Consider the following 27,889-nt stretch of genomic DNA (forward strand, 5'->3'; position numbering starts at 1 on the left):
TGTTATCGATTATGCATATATAGACGAAAAAGAAAATATATTAATAATTAATTAATTTAGAGCGTACAATTAAATCTAACTAATTAATTTATTAGAGTACAAGTATATATAGCGCATGAAAGTTGGAATTCAGATTTCGAAGAGAAAATTTGTCTTGATCGAAAGAAATATTGTTTGGAATTCATACGTTGTCACTTGTCACGGGCCATGATCATATATTATTAGGATCTAGATTTTGCACTCAACACATGGCTGGTCATGAGTGTTGGTATATACAACAAAATTAAACCAGTAACGAACTACTAATAATTGAGAACCACATCATGTAGTTGTGATTGATCAAACTCAGAAGGGATATTAATTTTCCTGCCCATATATCATTTACTTGAATCTAACAGAATTACCTTGGTTAGGAAGATAATGTTAGAAAATAAATGAAAGTGGCTGGTTCGTCGGTTTAATAATAAAGAAGACAAACAAATATAAAAAATATAAAATATGTGATAGTTTTATCTAAAACCAAAATCTTTAATGAGATATAATAAAGTGATAATATTCCCACTAAAATCTATCTTAAATCTCAAACATATTCAAAATATGTTATAATACTCGACCAAATGCTCCATGTAATTCAAACCCTTGACTAATATGTATTTTGTCTATGAGAGGTAGAATATATATATCATAGTGTAATTCATCCTAATATATTTTTCATTTAGTTTCCTTCTAATGCAAGTTATTGTTTTAAAATCTCTTTCACTCTCTCTTTCTTTATTTTTTTTTTGCTCGTTAATCCACTGTTACAGAAATCCATTCAGTTATTAGCCATCTTCTTATTATGTGCTTCTATATTTATGGGTGTTATTTATATCTACAGTAATCTCAAGTCTTAACCACAAACTTAAATTGTGCGACTCTATTAGTGTCATCCTAATATATTTTTCATTTAGTTTCCTTCTAATGCAAGTTATTGTTTTAAAATCTCTTTCACTCTCTCTTTCTTTATTTTTTTTTTGCTCGTTAATCCACTGTTACAGAAATCCATTCAGTTATTAGCCATCTTCTTATTATGTGCTTCTATATTTGTATGGGTGTTATTTATATATCTACAGTAATCTCAAGTCTTAACCCACAAACTTAAATTGTGCGACTCTATATAGTGTGATATGCTTTAAGCCTAAGTTATTAATTATTATCCGATGTAAAATTATTCATGTGGTTAAACTTTTTGGATTAAGAAATGATTCACCAAGGATATTGTTTAATTTTTAATGTCAAGTTTTTTTTATTGCTATGAATAATGGCCTGTATATGTAACTGTTTCCTTGTTTGAACTCAAATGGTATATTTTGCTTTTATTATTATTATTATTATTATTATTATTCCACAGTTTAATTATAATGATCAATGATACTATTCTACAATTCGTTAATAATTTGTTTAGTTAAGTTATAATTTAGAGGTATAATTATTCATGTGTTTTTTTTATCAGTATAAATTTTTAAGAAAAATTCGAACTTTTATAACCTAAAGATCTAGAATTTGATCTTGACTCTAAAAAAAATATTTTAGTATAAGACAATATATAAGAAGAGAAAAAAAGTTTATGTAAAAATATTTACACAAACCTAAAACAATTTTTGTGTGAGAAGTATATATATATTGTTAAAAATATAATTATTCTTGTGTCAACTGATTTCATTTAACTTTGTAAAGAAAGAAACTAATAAAAACCTAAATATTGCCCTAATAACAATGTAATACAAAAAGGTTATAAATCAAACTAAACAGAAGCTAAAGCAAATATAGCAAACAAACACTACTCTCGAATCCTTGATACCAAACACAAATCTAGGGTTTTAGTGTCTGCTAATTTAATTAATTGTAAGTTGTTGATCCAACAATATTATTGTTTAACCGGTAAGAAGCTTGACTACAATAATTTGTAATCACTATATATATTTTTCAGTTTCTTGTAAATTAATTATATTCATCATCATCATAGTGATGTACGGTTCTTTTGCATAGTTGGAACTACCGAACTAGTAGATTCCAATGCATGATCGAGACACGTGAATCAACAGGCATCATATTCATGCAACAACACCAACAATGTTCTATTTTGTTTTGTCACTTTGCAACTATCAATTCCCGGATTTCACATCTTACTCTAATTTCTTGTAATTTGTAAAGCATTTTTTGTTGCAACATTAATATGCATTCATTTGTGTGGTGTTTCTTTTTCTTTCTATTTCGTACTTTTTTAGTTTTAAATTGTACATTGCATAACTAAAAGAAAATGGTAAAGAAAAAAGGTTGTAGTAGTTTTCGAGAACTACAAAACCGAAAGAAAAATGAAAACACCCACAAAAAATATATTGTTTAATTTGTAAAATATTTTAGTAAATATTAATAAGCACATGATCTTTGGCTCAAGTTATAGCAGTAGTTCTACAGATTATTTTTTATCTAGATGCAAAAAAAAATTGAAAAAAGCTCAAGGGAAAATAGTTTTAATTTATATTGGCTAGCACTTTTAGTTAGTAGCCCAATATAGTTTTAGGTTTTGTTTGGGTAAATTTATAAGAAAATATTTTTTTTGAATTATTTTTTTAAAGATCTTATAAAAAAAAAGTAATTTTATGTTTAAATATCTCATATAAAATTTTTTTTATTTATCAATTATGTTTGGTATAATAATATAAATATATTTTTTTATTTATTTATAATGTAAAATACATATTTTCTTTTAAAAAAAAGATCTTTTTAAAAAAGATGTAAATTGCAATTTCTTAAAAAAAATATTTTTTAAATTTTTCTAGTATTTTTATTTTTACTACTAAAAATTTATCAAACATACTAAAAAATAAAAAATATTTTTTATTAATATATATATATATATATATATATATCATCTTAATGACACCTAAACAAGCACTTAGTCTAACAATTTAATATCAATCTTTTAAGCAACACTTTTAAATATTGTTAATTAACTATTGGTCAAAAATAATAAATTATACTGGTAATGTAGCATTACTCAAAAATAATTTGATAATTTTATACCGCCTCATTTATTATTTTTTAAAATAAAACTACACAAATTGCAGCGGTTTGCAATTGTCATAATTGGTTTTTCATACTTTCACAATAGATTGTGACAGTTTGAAACTGTCACGATTGAATACTAAAAGCTCCCAAGTCCCAAATAGGATTTTAAGACACCAACATGTATCGGGAAGTAGCAAAGGCGAGCAAAGGATTCAAATGTTCTCTCTAAAGGATCTTGGCATGTTCAACTTTTTTTCTTGGTCTAAAGTTACAAATACAAATCAAAGCAATCTGACTTTGACTCCATCTAAGTATGCTATGGAAGATTAAATTTAGCCTTCTCATCGAAATTAGTGAGAAGAATCCTTTGATTAGTGAAAAAAAAAATCCTTTGATTTGTCCATAGTATATATAGTAAATAATGGTCTCATATTTATAAGGTGTACTGATTTTAGGATTGTTGACTATTGAACATATCAATTATGGAGTAAATTTGGATGATAGATAAAGTTTACACTCACGTACAGATAAAAAACGTACATAACATACATATAGAATAAACATAAAAAAAAAAACTCAAACTCACAAAACATGATATTATTCTTTTTCTCTATCTCTACACATTCTCAATATACATAAGAATAAATGTTAATGTTGCAAGTGTGATGAGTAATGTATGAAATTAGTCTCACATTGAAAAAAATAAGAAAGAGTGAGGAGTTTATAAGATGAGAGATCCATGAATTTACTACCTTAAGATTTTGAGTTTGATGTGATGCTTTCTCATCTTACGTTTTTTGTAATTATCCGAGAGAATCTTTTAGGTCACTATGCGTGCAATTCTGTTTTATTTCATGTCACAATATTTACTAATTAAGTGCACCTCATAGTATATAATGTTGCATATGTTATAGTATTATTGGTGGTAATTAATAAGTAGTATAGTTCAGATTCAGTTTAGTAAATAGTCTTCTCTTCACTCTCACTACAATTTATACTCTTGAGTTCTCTGTTCTCAAGAACCATCAAGAACTCACTATATGGTTACTTGTTTCTCTATGTGTATGTGTATATCTATCTATATCATAGCTCTGAATACAAACATTTGGGACATCTCTAGAGACAAATCCAAATCCAATTTGACGCATCAACTACCAATTTCTCATCATCATCCCCAAGAAATACTTACCTAAAAGTTAAAGATATTGTGCTTCGGAATGTCTATGGTACATTTTTGTCATTCTCTCTCATAATTAAGCTAAGACTAGTATACCCTTTTTCGATGTACATTAATATAGATATGGATATATATAGTCATAGATGGTGTTTGTGGGTAACCGATTCTAAGATATAGCTCGTTATACTCAGCGTTTGTACTCGCTTTTCTTTAGAATGAATAAACTATACGTCGACTCTTCCAAAAACAGTGGCAGTAGGCACATGCAAAGACACTCCAACGTTCAAATTAGAAAGGGAGTAACGCAGTAGAGGTAATATTTAAAGTAAATGACGTACATATGACCTAGTGAGTAACTTGTATTTATAACGTTTGTGTGTTTGTGGACGGTTATTGAAATCCTCTCAAACTTGTTGAGGAAATTCAGCTACTTGCTGCGTCTTAGTGGCCTGTTTTGTTTAGAGAGATTTGCGAAGAGAGATTATCGCGTTGGTTTGAGTTAACACGTAATTATTTGCTTTGTTCAGATTCCAAGTTCATAGACTCCTATTGGACCGGGATATAACTAACGAATCAGATGGTATTGTGTCACACTTTAAACTTAAAAAAGTGCCTTCTATTATATATATTACATTATATTATAAACTAATATATTATATTAGTTATCTAACCATATTTTTTTTAAAAAAAATAGTTACAAGTTATATATAGCTAAGAGAGAGTAAGAGCCAAAAAGTCTAGCTTGTTCATGATGCTAAGATCCAAATGGCCAACGAGTTTCCAAAAGTACAATAATATAAGATCTTGTAGATCACACACGGCACTCAGCAGTAGCATAAATCAATACTTATTAATTATTAAGATATATAGAAGTTTACCCAGCCACAGATTTTCATAAAAATGTGTGGATAAGGAGCATAGTACGTACTTTAGGCTAAATTAGTCTCATAAAAATTATTTAAGAGTAACATCCTAGATTAATTTTAAAATTTTTTTATTAAATATTTGAATATTGTGTAAAGAAATGTTGGAGGCATCGATAGAAGACACATAAAGCTGCAAGATGTTTTTTACACTTTTGAGTGGTACTAGTTGTAAAATGCAAATATATAAGTGTCCCTTTAATCAAAGGAATAATAGTATAGTTGAAGAAATAGTGTGACAAAATTTACTCTTTGTCAATACGTATAGTGTCTCAAATGGTGAATGAGATTCTCCTTGCCAGCTTCCAATTATGTTAACCCCACTGCCCAGCATCTCTTTCATCATCATCACGTTCCCATGCAGAACAAGAATGTTTGTATTCAGAAACATGTACTACTATTATATATTTCTTTCTTGTTTTATGACCCCACAATATATAAGCCTCCTCTCATTATTATTATTATTATTATTATTATTATTATTATTATTATGCATCCATGGCTTATCTAAATAGGACAAAGGTTAAAACAGCTTGCAGATATTGTCTTTTTTCTGTATTATGGAATGTCTTTGTGACTGAGCAAAATTCTTTCCATGGATCTACTACATATATATATACTACTTAGCTTATAGTTTACATCCAACCATGGTGTTTTTTTTTTTCATAAATAAAACGTTTTTTTTCTCACATGGTATTCTTTATTTTTGCAGTTCAAAGATTAATTTATTGTAGATCTAATCTCAGTTTTATTTAAAAATTTATTACTGATCAATATATTAATATAATACACAAAATAAAATTTGAATTTTTGATATTTATTTAAACGAAATCAATAAATTTACCCCTCAACTAACTTGAATTAGTTAAAAAATGAGAAATATTATTCTCGCAATTACAACAGACAAAACATTTAGGGTGAGTTTTTTTTTAGTGAACACTCAATATGGTCCTTGTTCATTTTAGAATAGGACAAGGCAATTTCTGTCAAAAATATATCTATTCCGGTTCCTATCTTTATCTTTCATGAGTCATGACAGTCCCTCTGCAATCTCTCTTCACCAAACTTAACGGAAGAGAACTATGTGACACTTAACATTGCTGACGTGAACATTGAGTCTCCATTAAGTACCTTGTTGGCGAATGAGTAATGGTTATGGGTCGATTTGTCCCTCTATAAAAAATGGTAAGGGATTAATTTGTCCTCTTTTATTAACCAAAAAAAACTATGTTATTTGAAGATGATTCATTTCAATTGAAACCTCTCACTCCTATTCTAAAATCAAATAATTGAGATCTCATGACTCACCAAACCCATCGAATGGACTAACAATATAACTATTACAATAAATTTAATAATTAGAGATGGTGTAATAATATCAGCAGAGACAATAGTTGTTGCAAATTCAGGGACTATCATCAAAGCTTCTCTGATTTGTGTCTACTCCAAGTTTAAAGTCTCCAAAGTTTAGGCCACCTAAAAAAAATTGATATTGGATAACTTAGACTTTGCTAGTGTGGATATTAGCTATAAGACTTAAGCACATATATTTTGTTGTTTTAGTTATTTAATTATTTTGTTTACCAACAAATTTTTTTAGTAATTTCGTTGGTAAATTCGTTGATTTTCGACAATTTTTTTGTAGTGTCATACAATTCTATTTGACATGGAAGAGAAGTAAGATGTTTCAATTGAGATGAATAATCACCTCCAAATAACATAGGTTTTGGTTTAGTGTAATACGTGAAACGAAGTCATTTTTGGTGGATAAAAAGGGATAAATAATCCCTGATTATTGTTGTTGAGTTAATAATTTATCTAACTTAATTGATGATAACAAACATTATTTTTATTGAGTTAACTACCCAATTAGTTTTGATTATGTTTGATTAGTGTTGCAGGCCAAAGAAATATTGTTGCAACAGTCCAATAGGGTAAAAATCAAACCAAAAACATTGTGGGCTATAAAGCACTAAAAGCCAAAAGTTGTTAAGCAAAGAAATCACTTGGGCTGAATAAGAAGAAATTCAAGCCAACCCAAGCCCGAGTTGCTCACCCAAGTTGATTTCTCCAAGTTGGTATGCTCTAAAGCCAACGTTCATTTTTCTTTCGGTCAGTCTCAGAGAAAACAGAGAGAGAGCTTCGTTCCTTACTCATTTCATTAAAGAAGAAAGAAAGAGAAAGCAAAAGTCTAATCACCCAAATCAAACTCGTCTAAGCTAAGTCAGAAGTTAAAAATGATTTATTTCCATTTACATGCAATTTACTTTCTTCACTCTTTCTCCAACTCTCTACTACTCAAATTTGGGATAAATGGAGAAAGTAATTTCTGATAATCACTGCTATGAATTAAAGGCCAAAATTGTTTCTTGGGGACAAAGTTTTAGCTAAAGGGTTCATATTTGGGTTTACCATTGAACAACTTTTTCATTGCTTCTCTGAGGCCTTCGATCAAGCAAAAAGGCTCGGATTCAAAGTTCCTAATTTAGGGATTAATTAAAAATGGTGAAATGGTAAGTTGGTAGCACACAGTTTGAGGAGTTGACTCTGAGAAAAGCAGTTCAGAAACTTGGAAAGAGATACAAAAGAAAGATGTTCATTCTTTGAAGAGCAAGGAGAAAGAACAAGAGTTAGAGTTTTCATTGAGAGCTTCCTGAGAAGGTTCAACGTTTTGGACAGTGCTATCTAAAGAAAGAAGCATTCCGCCAAGATGAAGAACTTGATTAGTGTTTGCTCAACCCGGTTTAACTCATAGCAACAGAGGCTGTTGAAACATCAATTTCCTTTATGTTTTACAGATTGTAATTTCATTTTCAATGTATATCTTTCTGTAATTTCTTGAGAGGTAAAAGGCTGAAAGAGAGAGCCTAAGAAAAAGCCAAAGAATGACAAAAGGCTGAGTGATACACTTGAGTGAAAAGTCTAGAGTTATTTCAGACTTCTTTAGGTAGTTTTTTGTGTCTTGTATCTTGTACCAATGAGGTACCACTTTCTTAGTTGGGTAAGCACTAAGAGTGAAGAGTTAGGTATTAGCATAGACAAGTTAAGTTAGGTTAGAACTTGAGAGGAAAAGGATTGTATGTATGTGTCAATCCTGTGAAATTGGTATATGTAATACTTTAACTATAGTAGAAATTTCACCACTGTTGTGGTGGAGACTGGATGTAGGTTGCATTGTACAAGGCAACTGAACTAGGATACATAATGGTGTCAACTTCTCTCTTTCATTCTCTGTTCTATTTTTTTATATTTATGAGACAAAACAAAATTGTCTCATAATTTTTTTGCTGCTGAGTTCAAACAGATTCATACTGAAAGTTTGTAATTAAAGTGTTATTTCATTACAGTAAAAGAATGCCATAAATTCAACCTCTCTTTTCTAAGTCTTCTACAACCTTCAATTGTCTATAAAAGAGACAAATCAACCCCTGATCATTGCCTATAAGGAGACAAATTGATCTCTGACCATTCCTTATTCGCCAACATATTATTTAACAGTGACTTAGCATCCATATCAACAATGTCAAGTGTCACATAAATCTCTTTTATTATGTTTGGTGAGAGGCGATGACAGAGGAATCACGCTATGACTCACGAAAGACATAGATAAAAATCGAAATGGGTCTATATTTTCGACAGAAATCACCTTGTTCTATTTTAAAATAAACAGAAATCGAATTGAGTGTTTTTTCTATTTAAAAAAACAAATATGCTTCTTGATATTTAAATTTGTCTTATTATTCTTACAATGATAATTGAACCACACAACTTAATTACCCCTCATGGCCGGTAGAAAAAGTTATAGCAATTTATGCAATCAAAATTACGCTTTTGATGCATAAAATTAAAATTACTCTCTTCTTTTGTTTCTTTTCTATCTTTTCTTTCTTTCCCCCCTATTTTGGATGATTCAATTCCAAAAAATTACTTTGTGCCCCATGAAAATATGGATCTGCGTATATATGTCGTCAAACTAGCTGGGTCTTTATTAAGATCAGCTTGTCAAGATTATTGGAATTATTGGTTCAGCAGTGATGAGAAGTGACAAATGAATATACAACACGAGGGGAGAAAATAAAATAAAATAAAATAAAAGAGAAAACAAGATTGTCTTGAAGTTATAATTCATTCATAACATTTAATTTGATTCATATATATAATATATTATATTATTGTAATATTCCAAAACTTCATCACATGTATGTGTGCTCAACAAGATTCTGTTTCTTCATATATATCCTCTTTATAAACAATCAAATATTGTTCACCTTTCTTTGTGCATATCTCTAGATAGATACATACATAGAGAGAGAAAGAGAGAGATATGGTCTCCAAGGTTCAAAATCAAAAGACAAGATCCATGTTCAAGAACCTTCAATTACTTCATCATCATTCTATCACACACTTTCAAAGGGTGATCATTCATTCATTATTTTAAAACATCTCTTTAATTTTATTCCATCTTTATTGTGCTAGCATTTTTCCTTCATTCACTTTATATAATTAATCTTTCACATTTTCAAAATGTCAATTTGATCGATCATTCAGTGATTAACGATCATCATTTTTTTATAGAGAGCAGAATTTATTTTTATCATAGTCTTGTTAGGAGCAATTCTTGGGAGTGAATCCTCTCCAGTAGAAAAAAAATTTAATGGTGTCCACTGTTTAATTTTACCCTTCATTGTTCTCTCTCCTATTTATTTTTAGTCCTACTTAAGGAATTAAAGGTGAGAGATCACACGTTATTCTCTCAAGTGTTAAAAAAAATGGAGAGGATCTATTTCCGCAATTCTTTCCACTTGATATGCTCAAATTTGAATATGATATATATAACTCGCTTGATCTTATAAATATCATTTGCGTTTTGGAACCAAGAAGAGTTGACAAAAATTGAACTCTAAATTTTTTTAATTATAAAAATTTTAATATCATATCATAATATAAAATTATTTTTTTTAAAAATAAAATTAAGCCGAGAGTAGAAGATATGAATGATTATATCTTGCTTGAAATATCTTAAAAACTCCAACAAGTAGATTTTATTGATGCATATATATTGAAGATCATATGGAAATATCAAATATGAATATGATGAAATATGTTTTCCTCTTTATGCAGAGGCAGAAGACACTAGTGTTATTGGATGCTTCAGAATACATAAAATTTTTAAAGCAAAGGCTTGAAGAAGAATGGAAGCAACTAGTAGCAGCCGCAACGATGCCTATGGTATATACTTTCTATTTTACTCAAAATAAATGTCACCATTTTAATTTAAATAAATGAATACATTAAAAAATATATATTTAGATATAAATTATATTGAATTATATCAATATTTTTGTTAGAAATGAGATTGAGCAAATTTAACTCAACCCAAAAATTAGTTTATGTGGTAGAATGATGTTTTATATTATTTATAAATTCTTTAAAGAGTTTATCTTTGAGAGATGTAAGACTTATAATATATATCCTTCACATTTAAGAATGATCATCTGAAGTGTGAATATTTAGACTGCGTTTGTTTTTGAGAACATAATAAGATAAGACACTGAGAACGAATAAGATATAAAAGACATAGACACAGAATTTAATTAGTGTTCTTATATTCTGTTTGGTGATAAAGTGAACAAATTATAAAAATGTAATTTATTTTTATTTTTTCATTCAAAAAATTTGAGAAAAAAATATAATAATAAAAAATATCATTATGAAAAATTAACAAGAATAATGAAAGAAAAAATAAAAAATAATTTGTGTCTTTTGTTAGTGTTTCTGTGTCCTTCTTGTCACGATAGACACAAAATACACTAATTGAGTATCTCTGTACATAATGTCTTTGTTTATATCTTATCTGTTAAACACGGTTTTATATCTCAGTGTCCTATTGTTCTTATAAACAAATGCAACCTTATAGATAAATGACTTTATTTTAAAACAAAGGAATAACAGTATGATTCATAATAATATAAATTATAATTAATTAATCATAAGATGTTGTTTAACTTTTTGTTTATTGTTGAAAATAAATAATCATCCATCTGGACTTTGGACAGATTGATAACATTAAAAAAAATCAATATATTATATTGAAGCAAAAAGTTGCATTACGATACTTTAATGTTTAGAGGTATTAACTTGTATATATAAAGAGCAATTTATTCATACATAAACTAGTCATTATTAATTAATAAATAATAAGACATAAGGCAATGTTGTGTAAATATTTTTGTGCTTGTTGGTAAATGCTAATTATTTTGATTAATTATTACAGCTAAAAGTTGAAGCGCAAGAAGAGAAATTTATGATAAAGGTTGTGAGTGAAAGGAGTTGCAAAGGTTTGTTGGTATTCATACTTGAAGCCTTTGAAGAGCTTGGTCTTGATGTGCTCCAAGCTAGGGTTTCCTGTGCTCAAAACTTCTCTCTAGAAGCAATTGGAATCAAAGTAATGATATATATACCTCTCTTACATATACATTCATCATAACATGTATGAAGAGAAAAAAAAAAAAAGAAAAGAAAAGAACAAGGAAATTAAAAAAAAGCATTATTATATGTATTTTAAAAATACAATCCTACTATATGCTCATAAAAAATTAATAATCAAATCAATTATTCATATATAATACAGATATATAATAGTCGAATTTTTTATATACACATAATATTTTTGAAAAAAAAAGTGATTTATGATTTTAGATACATTTAAACATTCTGGGTTGATTATTAACATTAAATATGATGTGAAATTAATTAATTAAAATAATTGATAATTGATCATTACTTACCCTCGATTCATTACTTACAGAATTGAAATATGTACAATTACTAACATATAGTTCTTCAATTTTCCTAAAGACGTATTCACATTTAACTAATTAAATATCCACTTATAATATTTGATTCAATAAATACTAAAAGATATGTGTATTATCTTATTTATCATTATACAATAGTACATACATAAATATGAATAATAAAAGAAAAGATAAACTTTGAATAATGAGTTTAATTTTGATGCATTGAGAGTGTAAAGTGTTTTACACAGTCGTGCAATCACATCCGTTCTTTTGGATGACTATTCACACAGTTAATGTGAAAGGTAGTTACGTAATTGGATATACGTGTAAAACTATTTTACACTAACAGTGTATCAAAATCAAACTCTTGAATAATATCCCTTTTAATTTATTTATACTGGTGTTTATTACTTGTAACCTTTTTGAATGGAGACAAAGAGAAAAACACTGACAAAATCAATTATTTTGTGAATGTCCCAGGATAAGAATGGTACATGCCATTTGGATGAACAAGTAATTCAAAAAGTAGTGTCTCAAGCTATTCAAAATTGGAGTGAAGTCACACACCAACAATGATCCCGTCTTGTACCACTTTGTTTCGTCCTCTCAAATTCGTTCAGATCAGATGTTTACCTTTCTGAATTATTTTGGTATATTATTATTGCAAGAAAATTGCCAGTTTTCCTTATATAATTAGATATAGTCTCTCCGATACCTTTGACTTAATGGGATTAGAGAGATTATGTAAGTTATTTCCTCTAAAATGTATGTGAAGAATGTATGTTCTAGATTTCTAGTGTTATATATAAAAGGTATTGACAAATAAAATTAACTATATATATATAGGGACGGATCCACGTTGGTTTGTGTGGGGATAGTTGTCCCATTAAGTTTATACAAAATAATAGTAAGGAAAAGTATAGGTAATTATAATTCATTAATTACCCTAATAGTAATTAAGTATATATGTATATAGATAATTACCCTCGTTGTTATAATTCATTTGTCCTCTATACTTTAAAAAAAATTGTGTAAGAAAAAATTGTTATTAAATATTAATACAATGATAAAAATTATTATATCATATATATTTAAAATAAATAATAACAAAAATTATAATAATTCAATTAGCTAATTATCTAAAGTTAAATATAGCTTTTAAATATAAATGAGATTATTAGTATTTAGTAGTTTTTTTATATATAATATATATATTAGTTACTTATTTATTTTTTATTATTTTATTTAATTTAATTTTGGTCTTACTCTTACATATAATAATTATTTTTGTCAAAATTTTTTTACCATAAATATTAAAAAATATCAATTTTGCAATTAAATACTAACAAATTATTTGAATATTTCCATAATATAAAAAGAGATATTATCTTATTTATACTTATATATAAAGAGAATTGTAATTGTTTGATTTAAATTTTTATTTTTCTCCTAATTTTTTTTGTCTCTCACACAATTTTTGTAAAAACTTAAAATTTGTTAATTCAAATTATATTCCTGATAGATTCTTTAATTATTGAACTATAATAGCTTTTTTATTACATAAAAAATAATCAATAAAAATATAACTTGACAAATATGAAATAACATTGGTATTAATAATAAACGTATCACGCAATAATGTGCCAAAATATTAAAATGAAAAAAAATACTATATTAATTAATATATTTTTTAATATATTAATTATATTTATTAAAAATTTGACTAATTAATATACTCCAAAATTTAAATACCTAAATATATTGATATTTTTTATTTTTATATATTATTTTTACCTCTACTATTATAATTTTTTAGGTCCGTCACTAATTATAATTTATAAAAGATCAATCCTTTTGACCAAACTAAATATATAAATCTTTAAATGGTTTAAAACTTAACATGATGTTAACTTATGAAATATTAAATAATTATAGAACTATATTTTGTCAATTCTAAAAGTATTACATATTATTGTTTTCTTCTAATTGAAGTACTGATAATTATATATGAAATATAAAATAATTATATATATAGAACCATATTTTGTCAATTTTAAAATACTTTAAATTAAGTTATAAGCTTAAGTTTATCTATAATCATATATAAACAATGCTACACGATTATTAAATATTATTTTTTTTATCAGTAATAATTTGTATTTATATTTACAAAAATTTTATACACAAAAAATATATAATTTATACTTATGTATATTTATCAAATTTTGTACATATAAATTAATACATTAATTTATACTCATATTTTTTAAAATTTATACACATAAAATAATAAAATTTATTTATTAAAAACAATTTAATATTTGTATTAGTCAAATAATAATTAAAAATACTAAAAATTAGTGTTCGCAAGTGTTTCTCATCATATATATCTAAATACCATTGTTTAAAACTTAAAATTTTATTAGGTATAATCACTGTTATTTACAAAACTTGTCATTTTTTTATGAAAGTTGTGAATCTTTTTAGATTGAATTATTGTTTTGTAAAATCTGTAATTTAGATTCAAATAATAATATTTATTAAAACGTATTGTTCTTTCACTAAGAAATTATTCGTCTAGCTTGAATTATTTATTTAAAATTAAAACTAATAAAAAAATAAAATTATTTTAGTAGACTAATAACCTTATATTTGTTATTATCTAAAAACGAATATAGTGTCCAATTATAAAGTATTTATAAATATTAAATCACGCAATTGATGTTTTGAAAGAAAATGTAACTAGATTATTTTAGGGTCTTGCTACATATACAAGTAAAAAGGCCGTACAAGTTTTACAAGTTATCAGCCCAAACTTTATTAACACGCGCATTAACTCATTTTGAATGGAGCGTAACTACACGCACCCCACTCAAACGGTTCCTCTTCGTCTTCTTCTTCTTCTCTTCTCTTTATTCTTCTTCGTCTTCGTCTTCCTCTTCCTCTCCTCTTCCTATTCTCTTCCTCTTCTTCTTCTTCTTCTTTTTCTTCTTCTTCTTTCGTTTTTTTTTTTCGATTTTCAGGTTTCTGAAATTCTTCTTCTTCTTCTTGCTGCACGTTCTTCTCCTTACTCTTCTTCTTCTCCTTTTCTTTCGTTTCTGCACGTTCTTCTTCCTTGTTTCTCTTCTTCTCTTATTCTTCATTTACGTCTTTCTCTCTGTTTTCTCGTTTTTTTTCGATTTTCATGGTAAAATCGTTTTGAAGAAGAAGAAGCAAAGAAGAAGAGAGGAGGAGAAAGAGAAAGAGTTCTTAATTAGCATAAGATGTACTTCAACGAATTTTGGGTGTATTTTTAAATCCTTTGGGTGTATTTTCTGTAACCTTGGGTGTATTTGAGTGATGACTGATATCTATGGGGTGTATCTGACTCATATCTATGGGTGTATCTTATGATATCTATGGGTGTATTTTCATTTCAGAAAAAATGGCAAGCATTACAGAAATACACCCAAACGATTACATAAAATACACCCAAGAAATTACAGAAATACACCCAAACGATTACATAAAATACACCCAAAGGATTTAAAGAAATACACCCAAAATCATGCATAATTCAGAACTCTTTCTCTTTCTCCTCCTCATCTTCTGCTACTTCTTCTTCTTCAAAAACGATTTCAGAGCTTGATGTCAAAAAACAATAGAAATCGAGAATAACGAAGAAAGAAAACAGAGAGAAAAGCATGTAAATGAAGAAGGAGAAAGAGAAGGCAAGAAACAAAAGAAAAGAAGAAGAAGAAGAGGAAGAGGAAGAAGAACGTGCAGCAAGAAGAAGAAGGTGCAATGAAAATGTGCCGTAACAGTATGTGGAGGAACTAACGTCAACGACGAAGAACAAACCAGTGAGAAAGGAGGAGAAAAGAACGATCGAAAAAGAAGGAGAAGAAGAAGGGATGTAGCGTGTCGTACGTGGAGCAGCGCGTAATTTGATTTTATTGTTTAATGAACTTGTAAAGTATACAAGCCCTAATGGCTTGTATGCAGAGCTTTTCCCATTATTTTATGGCTTAAGTATAACTAGTTGGATGCAACTTTAAAATGGTATAAATTAGAATATCTTTTTAAAATTTTAAAGTGATTGATAGTTGACATTTTTAGGATAAATCACCTAAAAAAAATTATTTGAGATTTAATATTACTTGAATATCTTAAAGTAAAGAGTGTTACGTTGGTGTTCTAATTCAACGTAAATTGAATGAACTGACATCAATTTAAAAACTCCTAATATAAATCGAATTGAGTGAATTCAAACTAGAACATTCATAGTAAATCAAATTTATTGGCTTTGATTTAGTAGCAGTGTCACGTTGGAGAGTTGCATGCCTAGGTAAATCAAATGATCTTGTTTCAATTTAGTGGTTTTGTTGGCTCATGGTAAATCGACACCCATTGTTTCGATTTATACAAGGTGCTGCTCAAGGTAAATCGATGCTAGTTGTTTCAATTTACTGTTGGCTAGCTCTATAAAAAAGAGTTCGAATTTGTTAGATGCGAATTACATTTACAATTCTCCACTATACCAAAAACATAAATTCTCTGAAAAAATCTTGAAAACTCCAAATATAGAAGATGACCCAGATCATATATATCGTTTAGATGGAATTGTCTATATTGCTAATAGAATCAATAAAGATGTAAGTAAATGAATTTATTTTTAAAATTAGTTTTAAATTGTTATTAATATTTAGTAAGCATTATTTTAACAAAAATGTTAGATCGGTAAGTACTATAAATTTTGTTAGAGCTATTAAGTTAGAAATGTTGGTGATAGTAGTGATCTATAATTACTATTAGCCCTTGAAATGGAGTGTTAATTTCACATAGATTTAGTTAAGATTTGATTTCTATGAATAATAGATTAGAGCAAGATGTATGTTTTTAGACCGAGCCTTAACTTTTTCGGGTGATTTTAGATTAAGAACTTTTTTAATATAATATAATATTATGTTTTGTTAAACCTTTTTTTACCATAATTGTAATCAACTCGATATATTACTAGTATGAGGAGGTAGCATGGTATGCCCCTTGACGAGCGGATCATACCGTACTTATAGATGGCTGGGTTATATCATCTTATGAGACTTAATGATCATTGGTTTAGGCTGGATGAATCGTTAGTCAGCGCTTTCATGGGGAGATGGCATCTGGAGACGCACACTTTTTCATATGTCGTTCATAAAGCGCACCATTACGTTACAAGATGTGGTGTACCAGTTAAACTTTCTAATTGACGGTGAGTATGTCATTGGATGTCTGAAAGATTTTGAGACATATATTGAGGGCAGTCGACCTCTGTGGACTTAGTTTGAGGAGCTACTCGGAGTGTTACCTCTGGCGAATTATATTGACAAATTCACTATGAAGTGTACATGGATGCAGGAGACATTTAGTGAGCTGCCTGATGGTGCAGATGAGGAGATTGTTAGGAGGTATATAAGGGCGTACATCATGATGTTGTTGTTGACTCAGCTATTTGGGGACAAGTCTGGGACACGTCTTCACATCCGGTGGCTGCCCTACATACCTGGACTAGAGAACTAGGATAGATACAGCTGCGGATTCGCCGCACTTTCATGGTTATATCGATGTATGTGTCGTGTTACCAACAGGTACGTTGTTAAGTTGGCTGGTCCATTACAGCTACTTCAGTCATGGATCTTTTGGCGTTTCTTGGCTTTCAAGTCTCCCAGGTTTGATGCATTTCATTGGCTGTTGGCCTCAAGTACTTATGTTTGTTATGTTGGTAAAATCATTCTTATTGATGCCCTATAGCTCAACCGAAGTAGTTTAGGTAGTGCATCTTGAGATACTAGAGCCTCAACATACTCAGCTGTGGAAAAGGGTGACTGCATTGATATACTTTGCGTTAATAGAGTGAAATCAAGTGGACATGGTCTTACCACAGCTTAGGCGAGTTCAACATCGACCTCGTGCAGTGCTGAACATAGATTTCTTGATGGCGAAGGACGGCAGGGGTTGACCATTAGCTTTCTCACACCTTACATTCTTGGCACCTCCCCTGGGCTAACAGATCCCAGCATGTCCTCCAGTTTGATGTTGTCGCCAACCCCGAGCCATCATAGGTTTTCCTAGACTGGTGGTATGCACATGGGCATAGGTTCTTATCACTGGAAGTCTTCCTCGGTGACCCTAGAGGTGTACCGATTCCGACAGCGGTTGCACAGGGAGGTTCAGGACATGCAACTCCCATGGACCAGGTCCCCGATGTCCCAGACAGGCGTTGTGTTGAGCGGCGAGTGTGCATTGGTACACGAGGAAGTGATCGTGAGTGAAGGTGGATCGACGATGAGATTGCCGCGATGGAGGGGAGGGGTCGACACCCTAGGTGACATAAGGTTCATGGTGGGCGTGGAGGTAGAGGTGGTCGTGCTGGCAGAGGCGATGGTCGAGGTAGAGGTGATGATGGTGGTGGTGCAAATAGTGGTGGTGCTGAGTGGTGGTGGTGGTGGTGGTGCTAAGTGGTGGTCCTGATAGTGGTGATGATGGTGGTGCAGGTGGTGGTGATGATCGTGGTGCTGGACATGGTGGTGATAGTAAGGGTGTTTACAGTGCAGTTTGGTTCGGTTTTTGAGAGAAAAGTCATCTGATCCAATCGTTTAATTAAACTGCAGTTCGGTTTAGTTTGGTTTGGTTTGTTCAAATTTTTTAATCAATTCCAAAAAATACTACCATACTATTTCACAAAGTCATAACTTTGAAATCGACAAATACAAATACACAATAGCTAACAAAGTCTTGATCCAATGAAATTTAACGACAAAAGGAATTCAAATACAACATTAAAAAAGTTTAAAAGTTCAATAGTCAATACAACTGAAAATAAATATAAATTTCCATCAAAAGATAGCTAAGTTATGGTGTCTTCTCCAACAAAACAGCTAAACTTCTTTACCCAAACCAACTTGAAATAAAAAATAGTTACATAATAATAATAATAATAATAATAATAATAATAATAATAATAATAATAATAATAATAATAATAATAATAATAATAATAAAATATAGCACTAGTAGAAAAGTATAATCTAGTTATACATTCTAATAATAAAGAGAATAATTCATACCATAACAAGATGTACTCAATCAGAATTAACACCAGAATTTTTTTCATTAGGATCAGGAGTGGGTACAACTTCTACAAAATATATAAAACAAGAAATAATCATAACAAATAATATATATAAATAAAAATTAGATTAAAAATAAAGAAAATTATAAATTGAAGCTTAACCATACCTAATTCTAACTTCTCCAATTCCTCAATGAGCTCCTCAAGAACAAGTTTTGGAGAGTTTCGAAGCCAATTTTGTGTACAAATTAATGCTTCAGCTATCATCGGAGTTAGAGAACTCCTATAATTATTCAACACCCTTCCTTTAGTACTAAATGCCCATTCTGATGCTACTATAGAAATTAGCATGGCTAAGACGTCTCTTGCAATCTACCCAAGAATTGGATATTTAGTGAAATTTACTTTCCACCAATTTAGAATGTCAAATTGCATGCCACTCTTCTCTAAGGTCTCCATAAGATATAAGTTCACCTCATTCTTATTGACATTTATTGAATTGCATTTTCTTCTCAAATTCCATAGAAAAGAAGTTTCATGTGCCTCAAGCTTGTGTGCCAATTTCAGGAGGATCTTGACGAGTAGATCTTTGATAGTTACCAATCTCACCAAACAGCCTATTGCTATCAAACACCTTGAAAAGCGTCTCTTTCACCTTTGAAGTCAAGAATTCAGCATCTTCTTTTTCATACAACTTCTCAAAACTCCACTTAATCAATTGAAGCTTATAGCTAGGATCAAGAACCACTGCAATAAAATCATCATGTTTGTATTTTTTATATTTTTCCAATACTTATCATACTTGGACTTCATTTTTTCAGCCATGCCTAAAAGTACCGGATCTAGGCTTCCCATCCAATGCTTAAGTGTAGACAATATTTTACAAAAGTCACTAAAATGTTGAGAAGATGTCACAAATGTTGAACCATAAATTTTGTTGGTTACATAATAAAATATTTTTAAAAACTTGACAAAATACCTTTTATTCTCCCAATCCTCAGACTTAGGGATCCCACCAGCCATTATAGCATATTCTGAATCTCTCTCTCCCAATCGTTTAAATGCCTTTTGAAATTTTAAAGTACTTTCAAGCATTAAAAAGGTAAAGTTTCACTTGGTAGAACTAAATGCATAGTGCCTTTTTTCAGAATTCTAGCTTTCTTAATCATAGTTTTAAACTCTCAGTACGACCTGGTGATGCATACACATGCCTAACTGCATTCCTAATCTTTAAAATTGAATCATGCATTTCTCTCAACCCATCATTCACAACAAGAATTAAAATATGAGCACAACATCTAACATGTAAAAACTCTCCCTTTAATGGATGTGAGTTTCAATCCTCCATTCTACTTTTCAAGTAAGAAAGTGCAACATCATTTGAACTAGCATTATTAATAGTGATAGAAAAAACACGCGATATCCCCTAGCCCAACAAACATCTCTCAATATTCCTACCAATTGTTTCTCCCTTATAATTCTTGACAGCACAAAAATTCAAGATTCTTTTTTGCAGTTTCCAATTAGCATCAATGTAAGAGCAGTAAGGCAAAGATAGTTCAAGTTTTGCACAGATGACCAACAATTAGCTGTCAAACAAATATTTTGATTTAGTTGATTAAAAACATACTTCAACTTAATTTTTTCATTCAAATAAAGCTTCCAACAATCCCTAGCAACTGTGAGCTTTTCAGGAATTGGAAACTTGGGTTGCAAATAACTTGTATAATAACAAAAGTCCTCCCCCTCAACATGCGAAAAAGGCAATTCATCCACAATAGTCACTCTAGCAAGTGCTTGTCTACAAAGATCAACATCAAATGATACGGTAAAAAGTGAACTACCTATCCCTTTCCTATCATCTTTTATCACATCTTGAAAACAAAGAATCTTTTGAGTAAGATCTAATGCCTCCTTCAAAAATTTTTTGCATTGCGACAGCAAGTGATTTTTCATGTTACTGGTGTCATTTTTATGTGTATCACAAGCATAACTAGCCCCACACCAATTGTATTTAGCTCTAGGGTACTGTGGATTACTAGTTTCATCTTTAGTAAAGTGATCCCATGTCTAAAACCTAGGTCTACAAGGCTTTCTCTTACCTTCATTGGTCTTAGTTTCAGCAATGTTATCAACAGGAGCTTCTTTAATAGCCCGCCTTTTCCCCCGGTCTCTACTAGAAAGCTTCCTTGTGTTTCTATGAGGAACTGGCACAGTAGGCAATGCAGTCAGAGATCTGATGCTTGTAGATTCATTCGAAATAGAAACTAGAGCCAATCCTAAGTCGCCCATATTCTCACTTGAACTGACATCAAACTGCATAAACAAATATATTGAACAACAAAATAAATTTACAAGCAATTTAAAAAACCAAGAAATTAGTCAAACTACATACTTGACTCGGAGGCTTGGGCTCTATATCTGAGTTGAATTGGTGACTGGGTATAAGGGTGTCAAAAATCTCCAGGAGACGGGGATCCCCACGAGTACCGCCTCGAATGGGGCCCTGATGGCGGAAAATTTTCCTTGTGGGGACGGGGATGGGAGACAAATTTCCCCCAAAGCAGGTGCGGGGACCCAAGCAGGGATCCCCGTCCCGTCCCCGTATTCCCCACAATCTCCGAATATATTAAATTACTTAAACACCCTTAGTAGTGTATTTTTTATTTTGGTTTTTTAGTCATTTCACCTTACATATTTATATATTGAAAATTTGGAAACCCTAAGTCCCTAACCCCTCTCTCCACACATAGTGCCGCTACCTACTACCCAGTCACCCTCACCCTCCTCGCGAACCCCCCTTCTGCGTTCTCTCGGTCCTCTTTGCACCCAGCCAGCCACCTCCGAACACCTCCCTCGCGCCCTCACCACTGTCCGTTTCAACCGGCCCACTCACTGCGTCATCACTGCACCGCACCGTTCCCCCTATTTCTTTGCCGACGTCGCTGCTCTATTGTGTCCATTCAATTCCTGCGCCACCGCCATTTTGCATTGCTACTCCGTGTCTCTACTCTTCTGTTCGCCGGCTTCTCTCACCTCTTCGGCCATTTCTCCCTTATCCCTAGTAAGATTCACTGTTCTCTCCTTTTTTGCTTGGATTTTGGCATTTTACTTCATTAATTTGAATGCATGCTAATTAATAATTAGTTTCTGACAATGTAATTTTTCATACTTTTAAAATTCTATTTTTTTCATGAATTTGATTTTGATTTTGATTTTGATTTTTTTTTATGTTGGTGGCTGTTATTTTTGTTAATGAATGCGGTTCTAAACTTCTGATTTTGTTGGTTACGTTGTTCTGTTTATGCCATGTTGTGTTTTGTTTATGATCTTGGCCGTTTTCCCTTTCTACCATGCTGTGTTCATGTCATTCCTCCGATGCAATACAAAAAACTTGTGTAGTTTATATTAAATCATTCCTCCTATGTTCTGTTTATGATTTTGGCCCTATTTTACTTAGCATTACTAATGTCATTTTTTTATTATTACAAATATGTAATAAATAAATACATAACATATTAGTATTGGCATCTCATACCAAATTAAAAGTACTTATGCTTGGTTGACATTATGCTATTTGTGTATTTGGGTAAAAAATATATCTTTAAAAGCATATATTATTATTGTTTCTCATCTCATCAACTTTTTGCTTGAATAAATATAAAAGAAAAAGTAGCCAAGTGAATCAGTGTTTTTAGTTGCAATGTGAGTAAAGCTATTAAAGTAATGATTATAACATCCATCCATCACTACAAAGAATAAAGAAGAAAAGAATATCACTTTCTAGTAGCCAAGTCTCATTTTAGGGCCATCCATTTTGGCATCACATGCATATTCTCAAAGTCATCAACATCACAAGTCTGTACCGTGAGGATGTTTAATAGTTATAGTTTAAAACAGATTAATTTAATTAAATTTATATAAGTATATGCTGTGAGCATACCATACATGGGTTCTATATATGTTTTTCTACTTACTTTTAAGTTTCAAATTTCAAGTATTAACTCAAATGCAAAGTTCGTACTGTATTATTAGTAAATCAGGTCGAAAATTCCAATTCCTTAGGACTATGAGATGGATATGGAGGATTTAGGAGTTTAGGTAATTGTTTTTCTATTATGTCAACTTTTTATTTAATATATGGAATTATTGTTTATAATGTATGTTAACATATTTATGTTTGTGTTGTTTTAATAGAGAATATGCAGATGTTTGTTGGAAATTATATGTTGACAATGGAAGAATATTTGATGTTGAAAATTTTATTTAATTGCTTTTTTTAGAATAGAAGTTGTATTTTAAGGTTTTATTTTATGGACTATGATTTGCTATGTTGTATTTCTGGACTTAAAATGTTGGATAAAATATGTTTGTGTATTTGTAATAATGTTTTGTAGTATGTATTTTGGTTTTTTTATTTTGGTTTTTTTTCTTCGAGTTCAAGACTCCAATGCAGAGAGCGATACTGAGAGAAGAGAGCGGCTAGGTTTACGTTTGGGTGGGGGGTTAGGTCACGAGTCACGTTTGGGGGTGTGGGGTGCTTTTTTAGGGTTTTTTTAGAATACCGGTTCGATTTGGTTCGGTTGGGGTTTTCATTGTCAGAATAAAACATTGATGCACTGAATAAAACATGATAAATAATAAAACAGCTAGAAAAGCATTGCTGCATACAATCAGAATATCCCTAAATTCTAAACACACTAACTATCAAGTGAAAATGTAATCAGAATAACCCTAAACCCTGGATACACTAGCTATCAAGTGATTTAAAATTACAAAGCCCACTTAACTGAACAAGATTCATATGGTGAATAAATATTTATAAACTTACTCATTATTAGAAGTTTGTTGTGTTTGACTTTCTAGAGGGACATAGATAAAGTCATCTTTGATAAACTCTTCCTGAACAAAACTTGGAAGAGACAACGCAAGAGGAGATCTAAGGAATGTAAACAATGAAGAAGTTAATGTTGAATAATTAGAATTTTTCTGAGAAACGGGAATCTGCAGATTGAAAAACTCACATTTCCAAAGGTTCAGAATGAGTTTTTTGTCGATCCTCAATGATTTGTAGCTCAGAATTAGGTGTAGCGCTAGTAACATTTAAACACGTTTTTCGTGTGATTAATTAAACAAAAATTATTACCTACATCTAAAAGAGTAACATAAAATATTTTTAACCTACACTTGTGGAGTTTCAAAACTCTTTCTTGGATGGATTTTCTTTTTTCTAAAATATTTTACCAGGCTTTTTGGGGTACTTTTTCTAAAAAAAGATAATAAATTAAAATTAGAACTATATTAAAATTAGAAACCTAGATTAGGGTTTAGGGTTTAGGGGGTTAGGTTTTAGGATTTTAGGATTTAGGGGTTAGGTTTGGGGTTTTAGGGGTTTAGGGTTCAAGGTTCAGAATCCAGGGTTCAGGGTTCAGGATTCAAAGTTTAGGGTTTAGGGTTTAGCATTTAGGGTTCATGGTTTAGGATTTAGGGTTTAGGGTAGAAAAACATGAAATTCATTTTAGGAAACCACTGAACCGAAAGTAAAGTCTGCAATGAACCAATTTACCTGGTATTATCTGGAGCATTTACAGACGGTGTGGAGCTTGCCTGAGTCTGTAAGAGAGGTTCACCATCCAGATTTACAGTCGGCAGTCTAAGCAAAATAAATAAATATTAGTAAATGAATCCAAAGGAATTAGAAAACGATCTAGCAAAAATTAGCAAAGAAAGAAAAATAACTTGGTATAAGAAACCGAATCTTACGTCTTAGAGAAATTATTTTGTGCATTCGTCGAGTCAAAATGATCTGGAGCAACATTTGCTGTCTGAGCTCCATTTTTTTTTCTCTGATCTCTTTTCTCTTATCGTCTCCAACGCTTTTCTTCTTCTTTTCACAGCGCTATCTTTTACTTGTTCAGTTCTGAAAGTTTATAAAATAACTATCAAGGAACCTAAAACAAAAGCATCAATAAAGTAAAAGAAAATATGATTTGAGAAACTTACTCCTTGTCAGATTTGGTTTGTTTTTTTGCCACCCTCTGCGGTTGTTTTCTTTTTACTATGGTGTTTTTTTATTTCTTTTTCTCTGCAAGACAGACAAACACATCGAATTTAGAAAGACTACTGAATCGAAAGCAATTCATATGGTGAAAAAAATGTGATACTCATTCAATCATTAAGAAAAACATTTTTGGATTAAAAAGAACTCAACTTGAGCAACTCTACTGAACAATATCACATTTGTAATTTACTTAACAAACATACATAAACAATTTTTAGCAAGGAAATGCAAAACTAAACCAGATGAATATCATACAATCATATGAATGAACATCACCCAATACTTACTGGCTTTCAAATTTGCTTGTGCCTTCTGAATCTGTCGGCACATGCTTCCTTTTTTGCTTTGTTTTTTAACCACCTTCTGTGGTTGTTTTCTTTTCTTTGTGCCAGTTTTTTCAATTTCTTCTTCTCTGCAATACATAAGAACAAGCGCATAAGAACAACTTTAAGCAAATACAAGTTAAATGAAATCAATATGAAGATCAAACTTACTGGTTTTTGGATTCACTTTTGCTTTCTGAATCTATTGGACTGCTTTTAGTTTCACTTGTTTTTCTGAATCCGTCTCAACAAGCTTTTGTTTTTTAACCACCCTCTTTTGTCTTGTTCTCTTTGCTAGTGGTGTTTTGTCGGATTCGGATTCATATTCAGATTTAAAAAATCATTCTTCTTTCGAAGAAGAATCCAGATCAACAATTTTCTTTTTTTCTTTCTTTCCTTTTTCTTTCTTATCTAACTTCTTTGTTTTTGTTTTTTTCCTTCTTTAGTTTCTTTCTGTACAGATGTCCCTAAAACAGAAATTTATTCAATGAGAAATACAGTAACAATCAGCTGAATCAACACGAGCAACCCACTGAATCGAACGATAGCAATGTACTAAATAAAATGCCATAAAATGTGATAATTATTTAATGATAAAAAAACATTTTTGCATGCATAAAGACTCAATTAAACACACTAACAATAAGGTGAACCAAAGGGAGCAAATCCACCGAACCGAACAAGATTCATATGGTGAATAAAACGTGACAAACATTTAATCATCAAGAAAAATGTTTCTGAATGCAAAGGATTCAAATGAACACACTAACAATCAGGTGAACCAATGGGAGCAAGCCAACCAAACCGGACAAGATTCATATGGTGAATAAAACGTGACGAACATTTAATCATAAAAAATGGTTTTGAATGCACAAAGATTCAAATAAAAACACTAACAATTGCAAGTAGGAGAAATAAATTAATTATAACCTAAAACACAAGTTTATTTAGTTAGCAAAGTATTTTAGAAGCATTTGAAACAAAATTTTAGGGAGAATTTTTTGTTTAATTTACCAATAGGTCTGTTGCTTCCTTCGAAATCCGGTCGAGCATCATTTGCTTTGTCCAATGGGCCACCCACGGTGCTGGGGGAGCATCAGGTCTGAACGGGCGAGGGAACTTGGTTTCATGGAAGTATATTAGCATCAAAACAAAAACACAGCCATCAACAGATTGTTTTGTTCCCTTTCTCTTGTTTTCAATTCCTTTCATCAAGAAGTTGAGCGTATGTTTTGCCCAATCCCACTCTCGGATGTTGTCCACATGAAAGATAGGCGGCTTATGGATTGGGAAGGCCACGCTTACTGTCATCAGCAACAAGAAGCACTTTTGTACGAAGACGACAAAAGTCCTCTTAAATTTTTGCCAGTTCTCCTTCCCTTCAACACTCATATCCAGAATAGACTTTGTCTTCTAGATTCAGTTTGGTGTAATCAACCTTTTCGTCAAAATGACTCCCTATGATATTTTAATAGCAAAAAATTATCCAAAAAGGCTCTATTTAATTTTCTGTACACCAATGAACCGAAAGTAAGCAGGAAGTGGAAAGTGTATTACCGTCATTGCTTATACCCAGTGTAGCTGCTACCTTGCGAGGAGTTATGTATATGTTTCTCTGGAGAGTTTTCAAGCATCCCTTATAGTCATCAAAGCAATCAATCAATTCTCTCAAGAGGGCGTGAGAGACATTCATTTCCGGGACATGTGCCAGGGCACCAAATCCCATTTGTTCAACTATATCTTTCTTTTCTTGACTCATATTCCTGAACACTGTTGCTATTGCCTTTGTTTGGCATCTGCAATCCTGAGTTTTCTGTAAGTTTTGAAATAGAATGTGAGGATATATTTATAATACAAAATACATATTATTTGAACGAAAGCAGATAAATATATTTAATGTGCTTACGTTATAGTGTGGCTTCTCCATTTTTGTCACCATTGTCTTGTTGTGTTTTGCTGTAATGAAAAAATTTGGTCAATACTTCATTCAATACACTAACAAGCACAAGCATGCATATCTTAATCAAATCAATTAAAATGTCCTAGCCCACCGAACCAAACCCGCTTCAAGCACTGAATAAAACATGATAAATAATGAATCAGCTAGACTAGTTACACTTCCACTAGCTACTCACATACATTATCCACTGAACTGAATAAAAATAAGAACAAATTTCATTTAAAGCCCTAGTTATATTGTAAAAATGTAATCAAAATAACCCTAAACACAGAACACACTAAATATCAAGTGAATGAGAATCACCAAGCCCACCGAATCGAACACAATCCATGTGGTGAGAAAATTGTTATAAGCTTTTAATTATTATGAATAGTATTTCTTCATGCAATAGAAGTTAACTGAATAGAGTAACAATCAAGTTCAAAGACCTAGTTACACCATACACTGAACTGAATAAAAATAAGAACAAATTTGATTCAAAGCCCTAGTTATACTATAAAA

At 30.7% G+C, this 27,889-nt stretch overlaps 1 protein-coding gene across 1 annotated transcript; it reads left to right on the top strand.

Moving 5' to 3' along the window:
* Positions 1 to 9,475: 9,475 nt before the first annotated feature.
* LOC130971833 (uncharacterized) lies at positions 9,476 to 12,653 on the top strand. The gene is made up of 4 exons (XM_057897140.1): positions 9,476 to 9,565; positions 10,273 to 10,380; positions 11,426 to 11,596; positions 12,432 to 12,653. Exons 1-4 carry the CDS (start codon positions 9,476 to 9,478, stop codon positions 12,525 to 12,527), a joined length of 465 nt encoding a protein of 154 aa, XP_057753123.1. The 3' UTR covers positions 12,528 to 12,653.
* Positions 12,654 to 27,889: the final 15,236 nt, after the last annotated feature.

This window comes from Arachis stenosperma, chromosome 1 (genome assembly GCF_014773155.1).
Source record: "Arachis stenosperma cultivar V10309 chromosome 1, arast.V10309.gnm1.PFL2, whole genome shotgun sequence".
In the NCBI taxonomy this organism is placed as follows: Eukaryota; Viridiplantae; Streptophyta; class Magnoliopsida; order Fabales; family Fabaceae; genus Arachis; species Arachis stenosperma.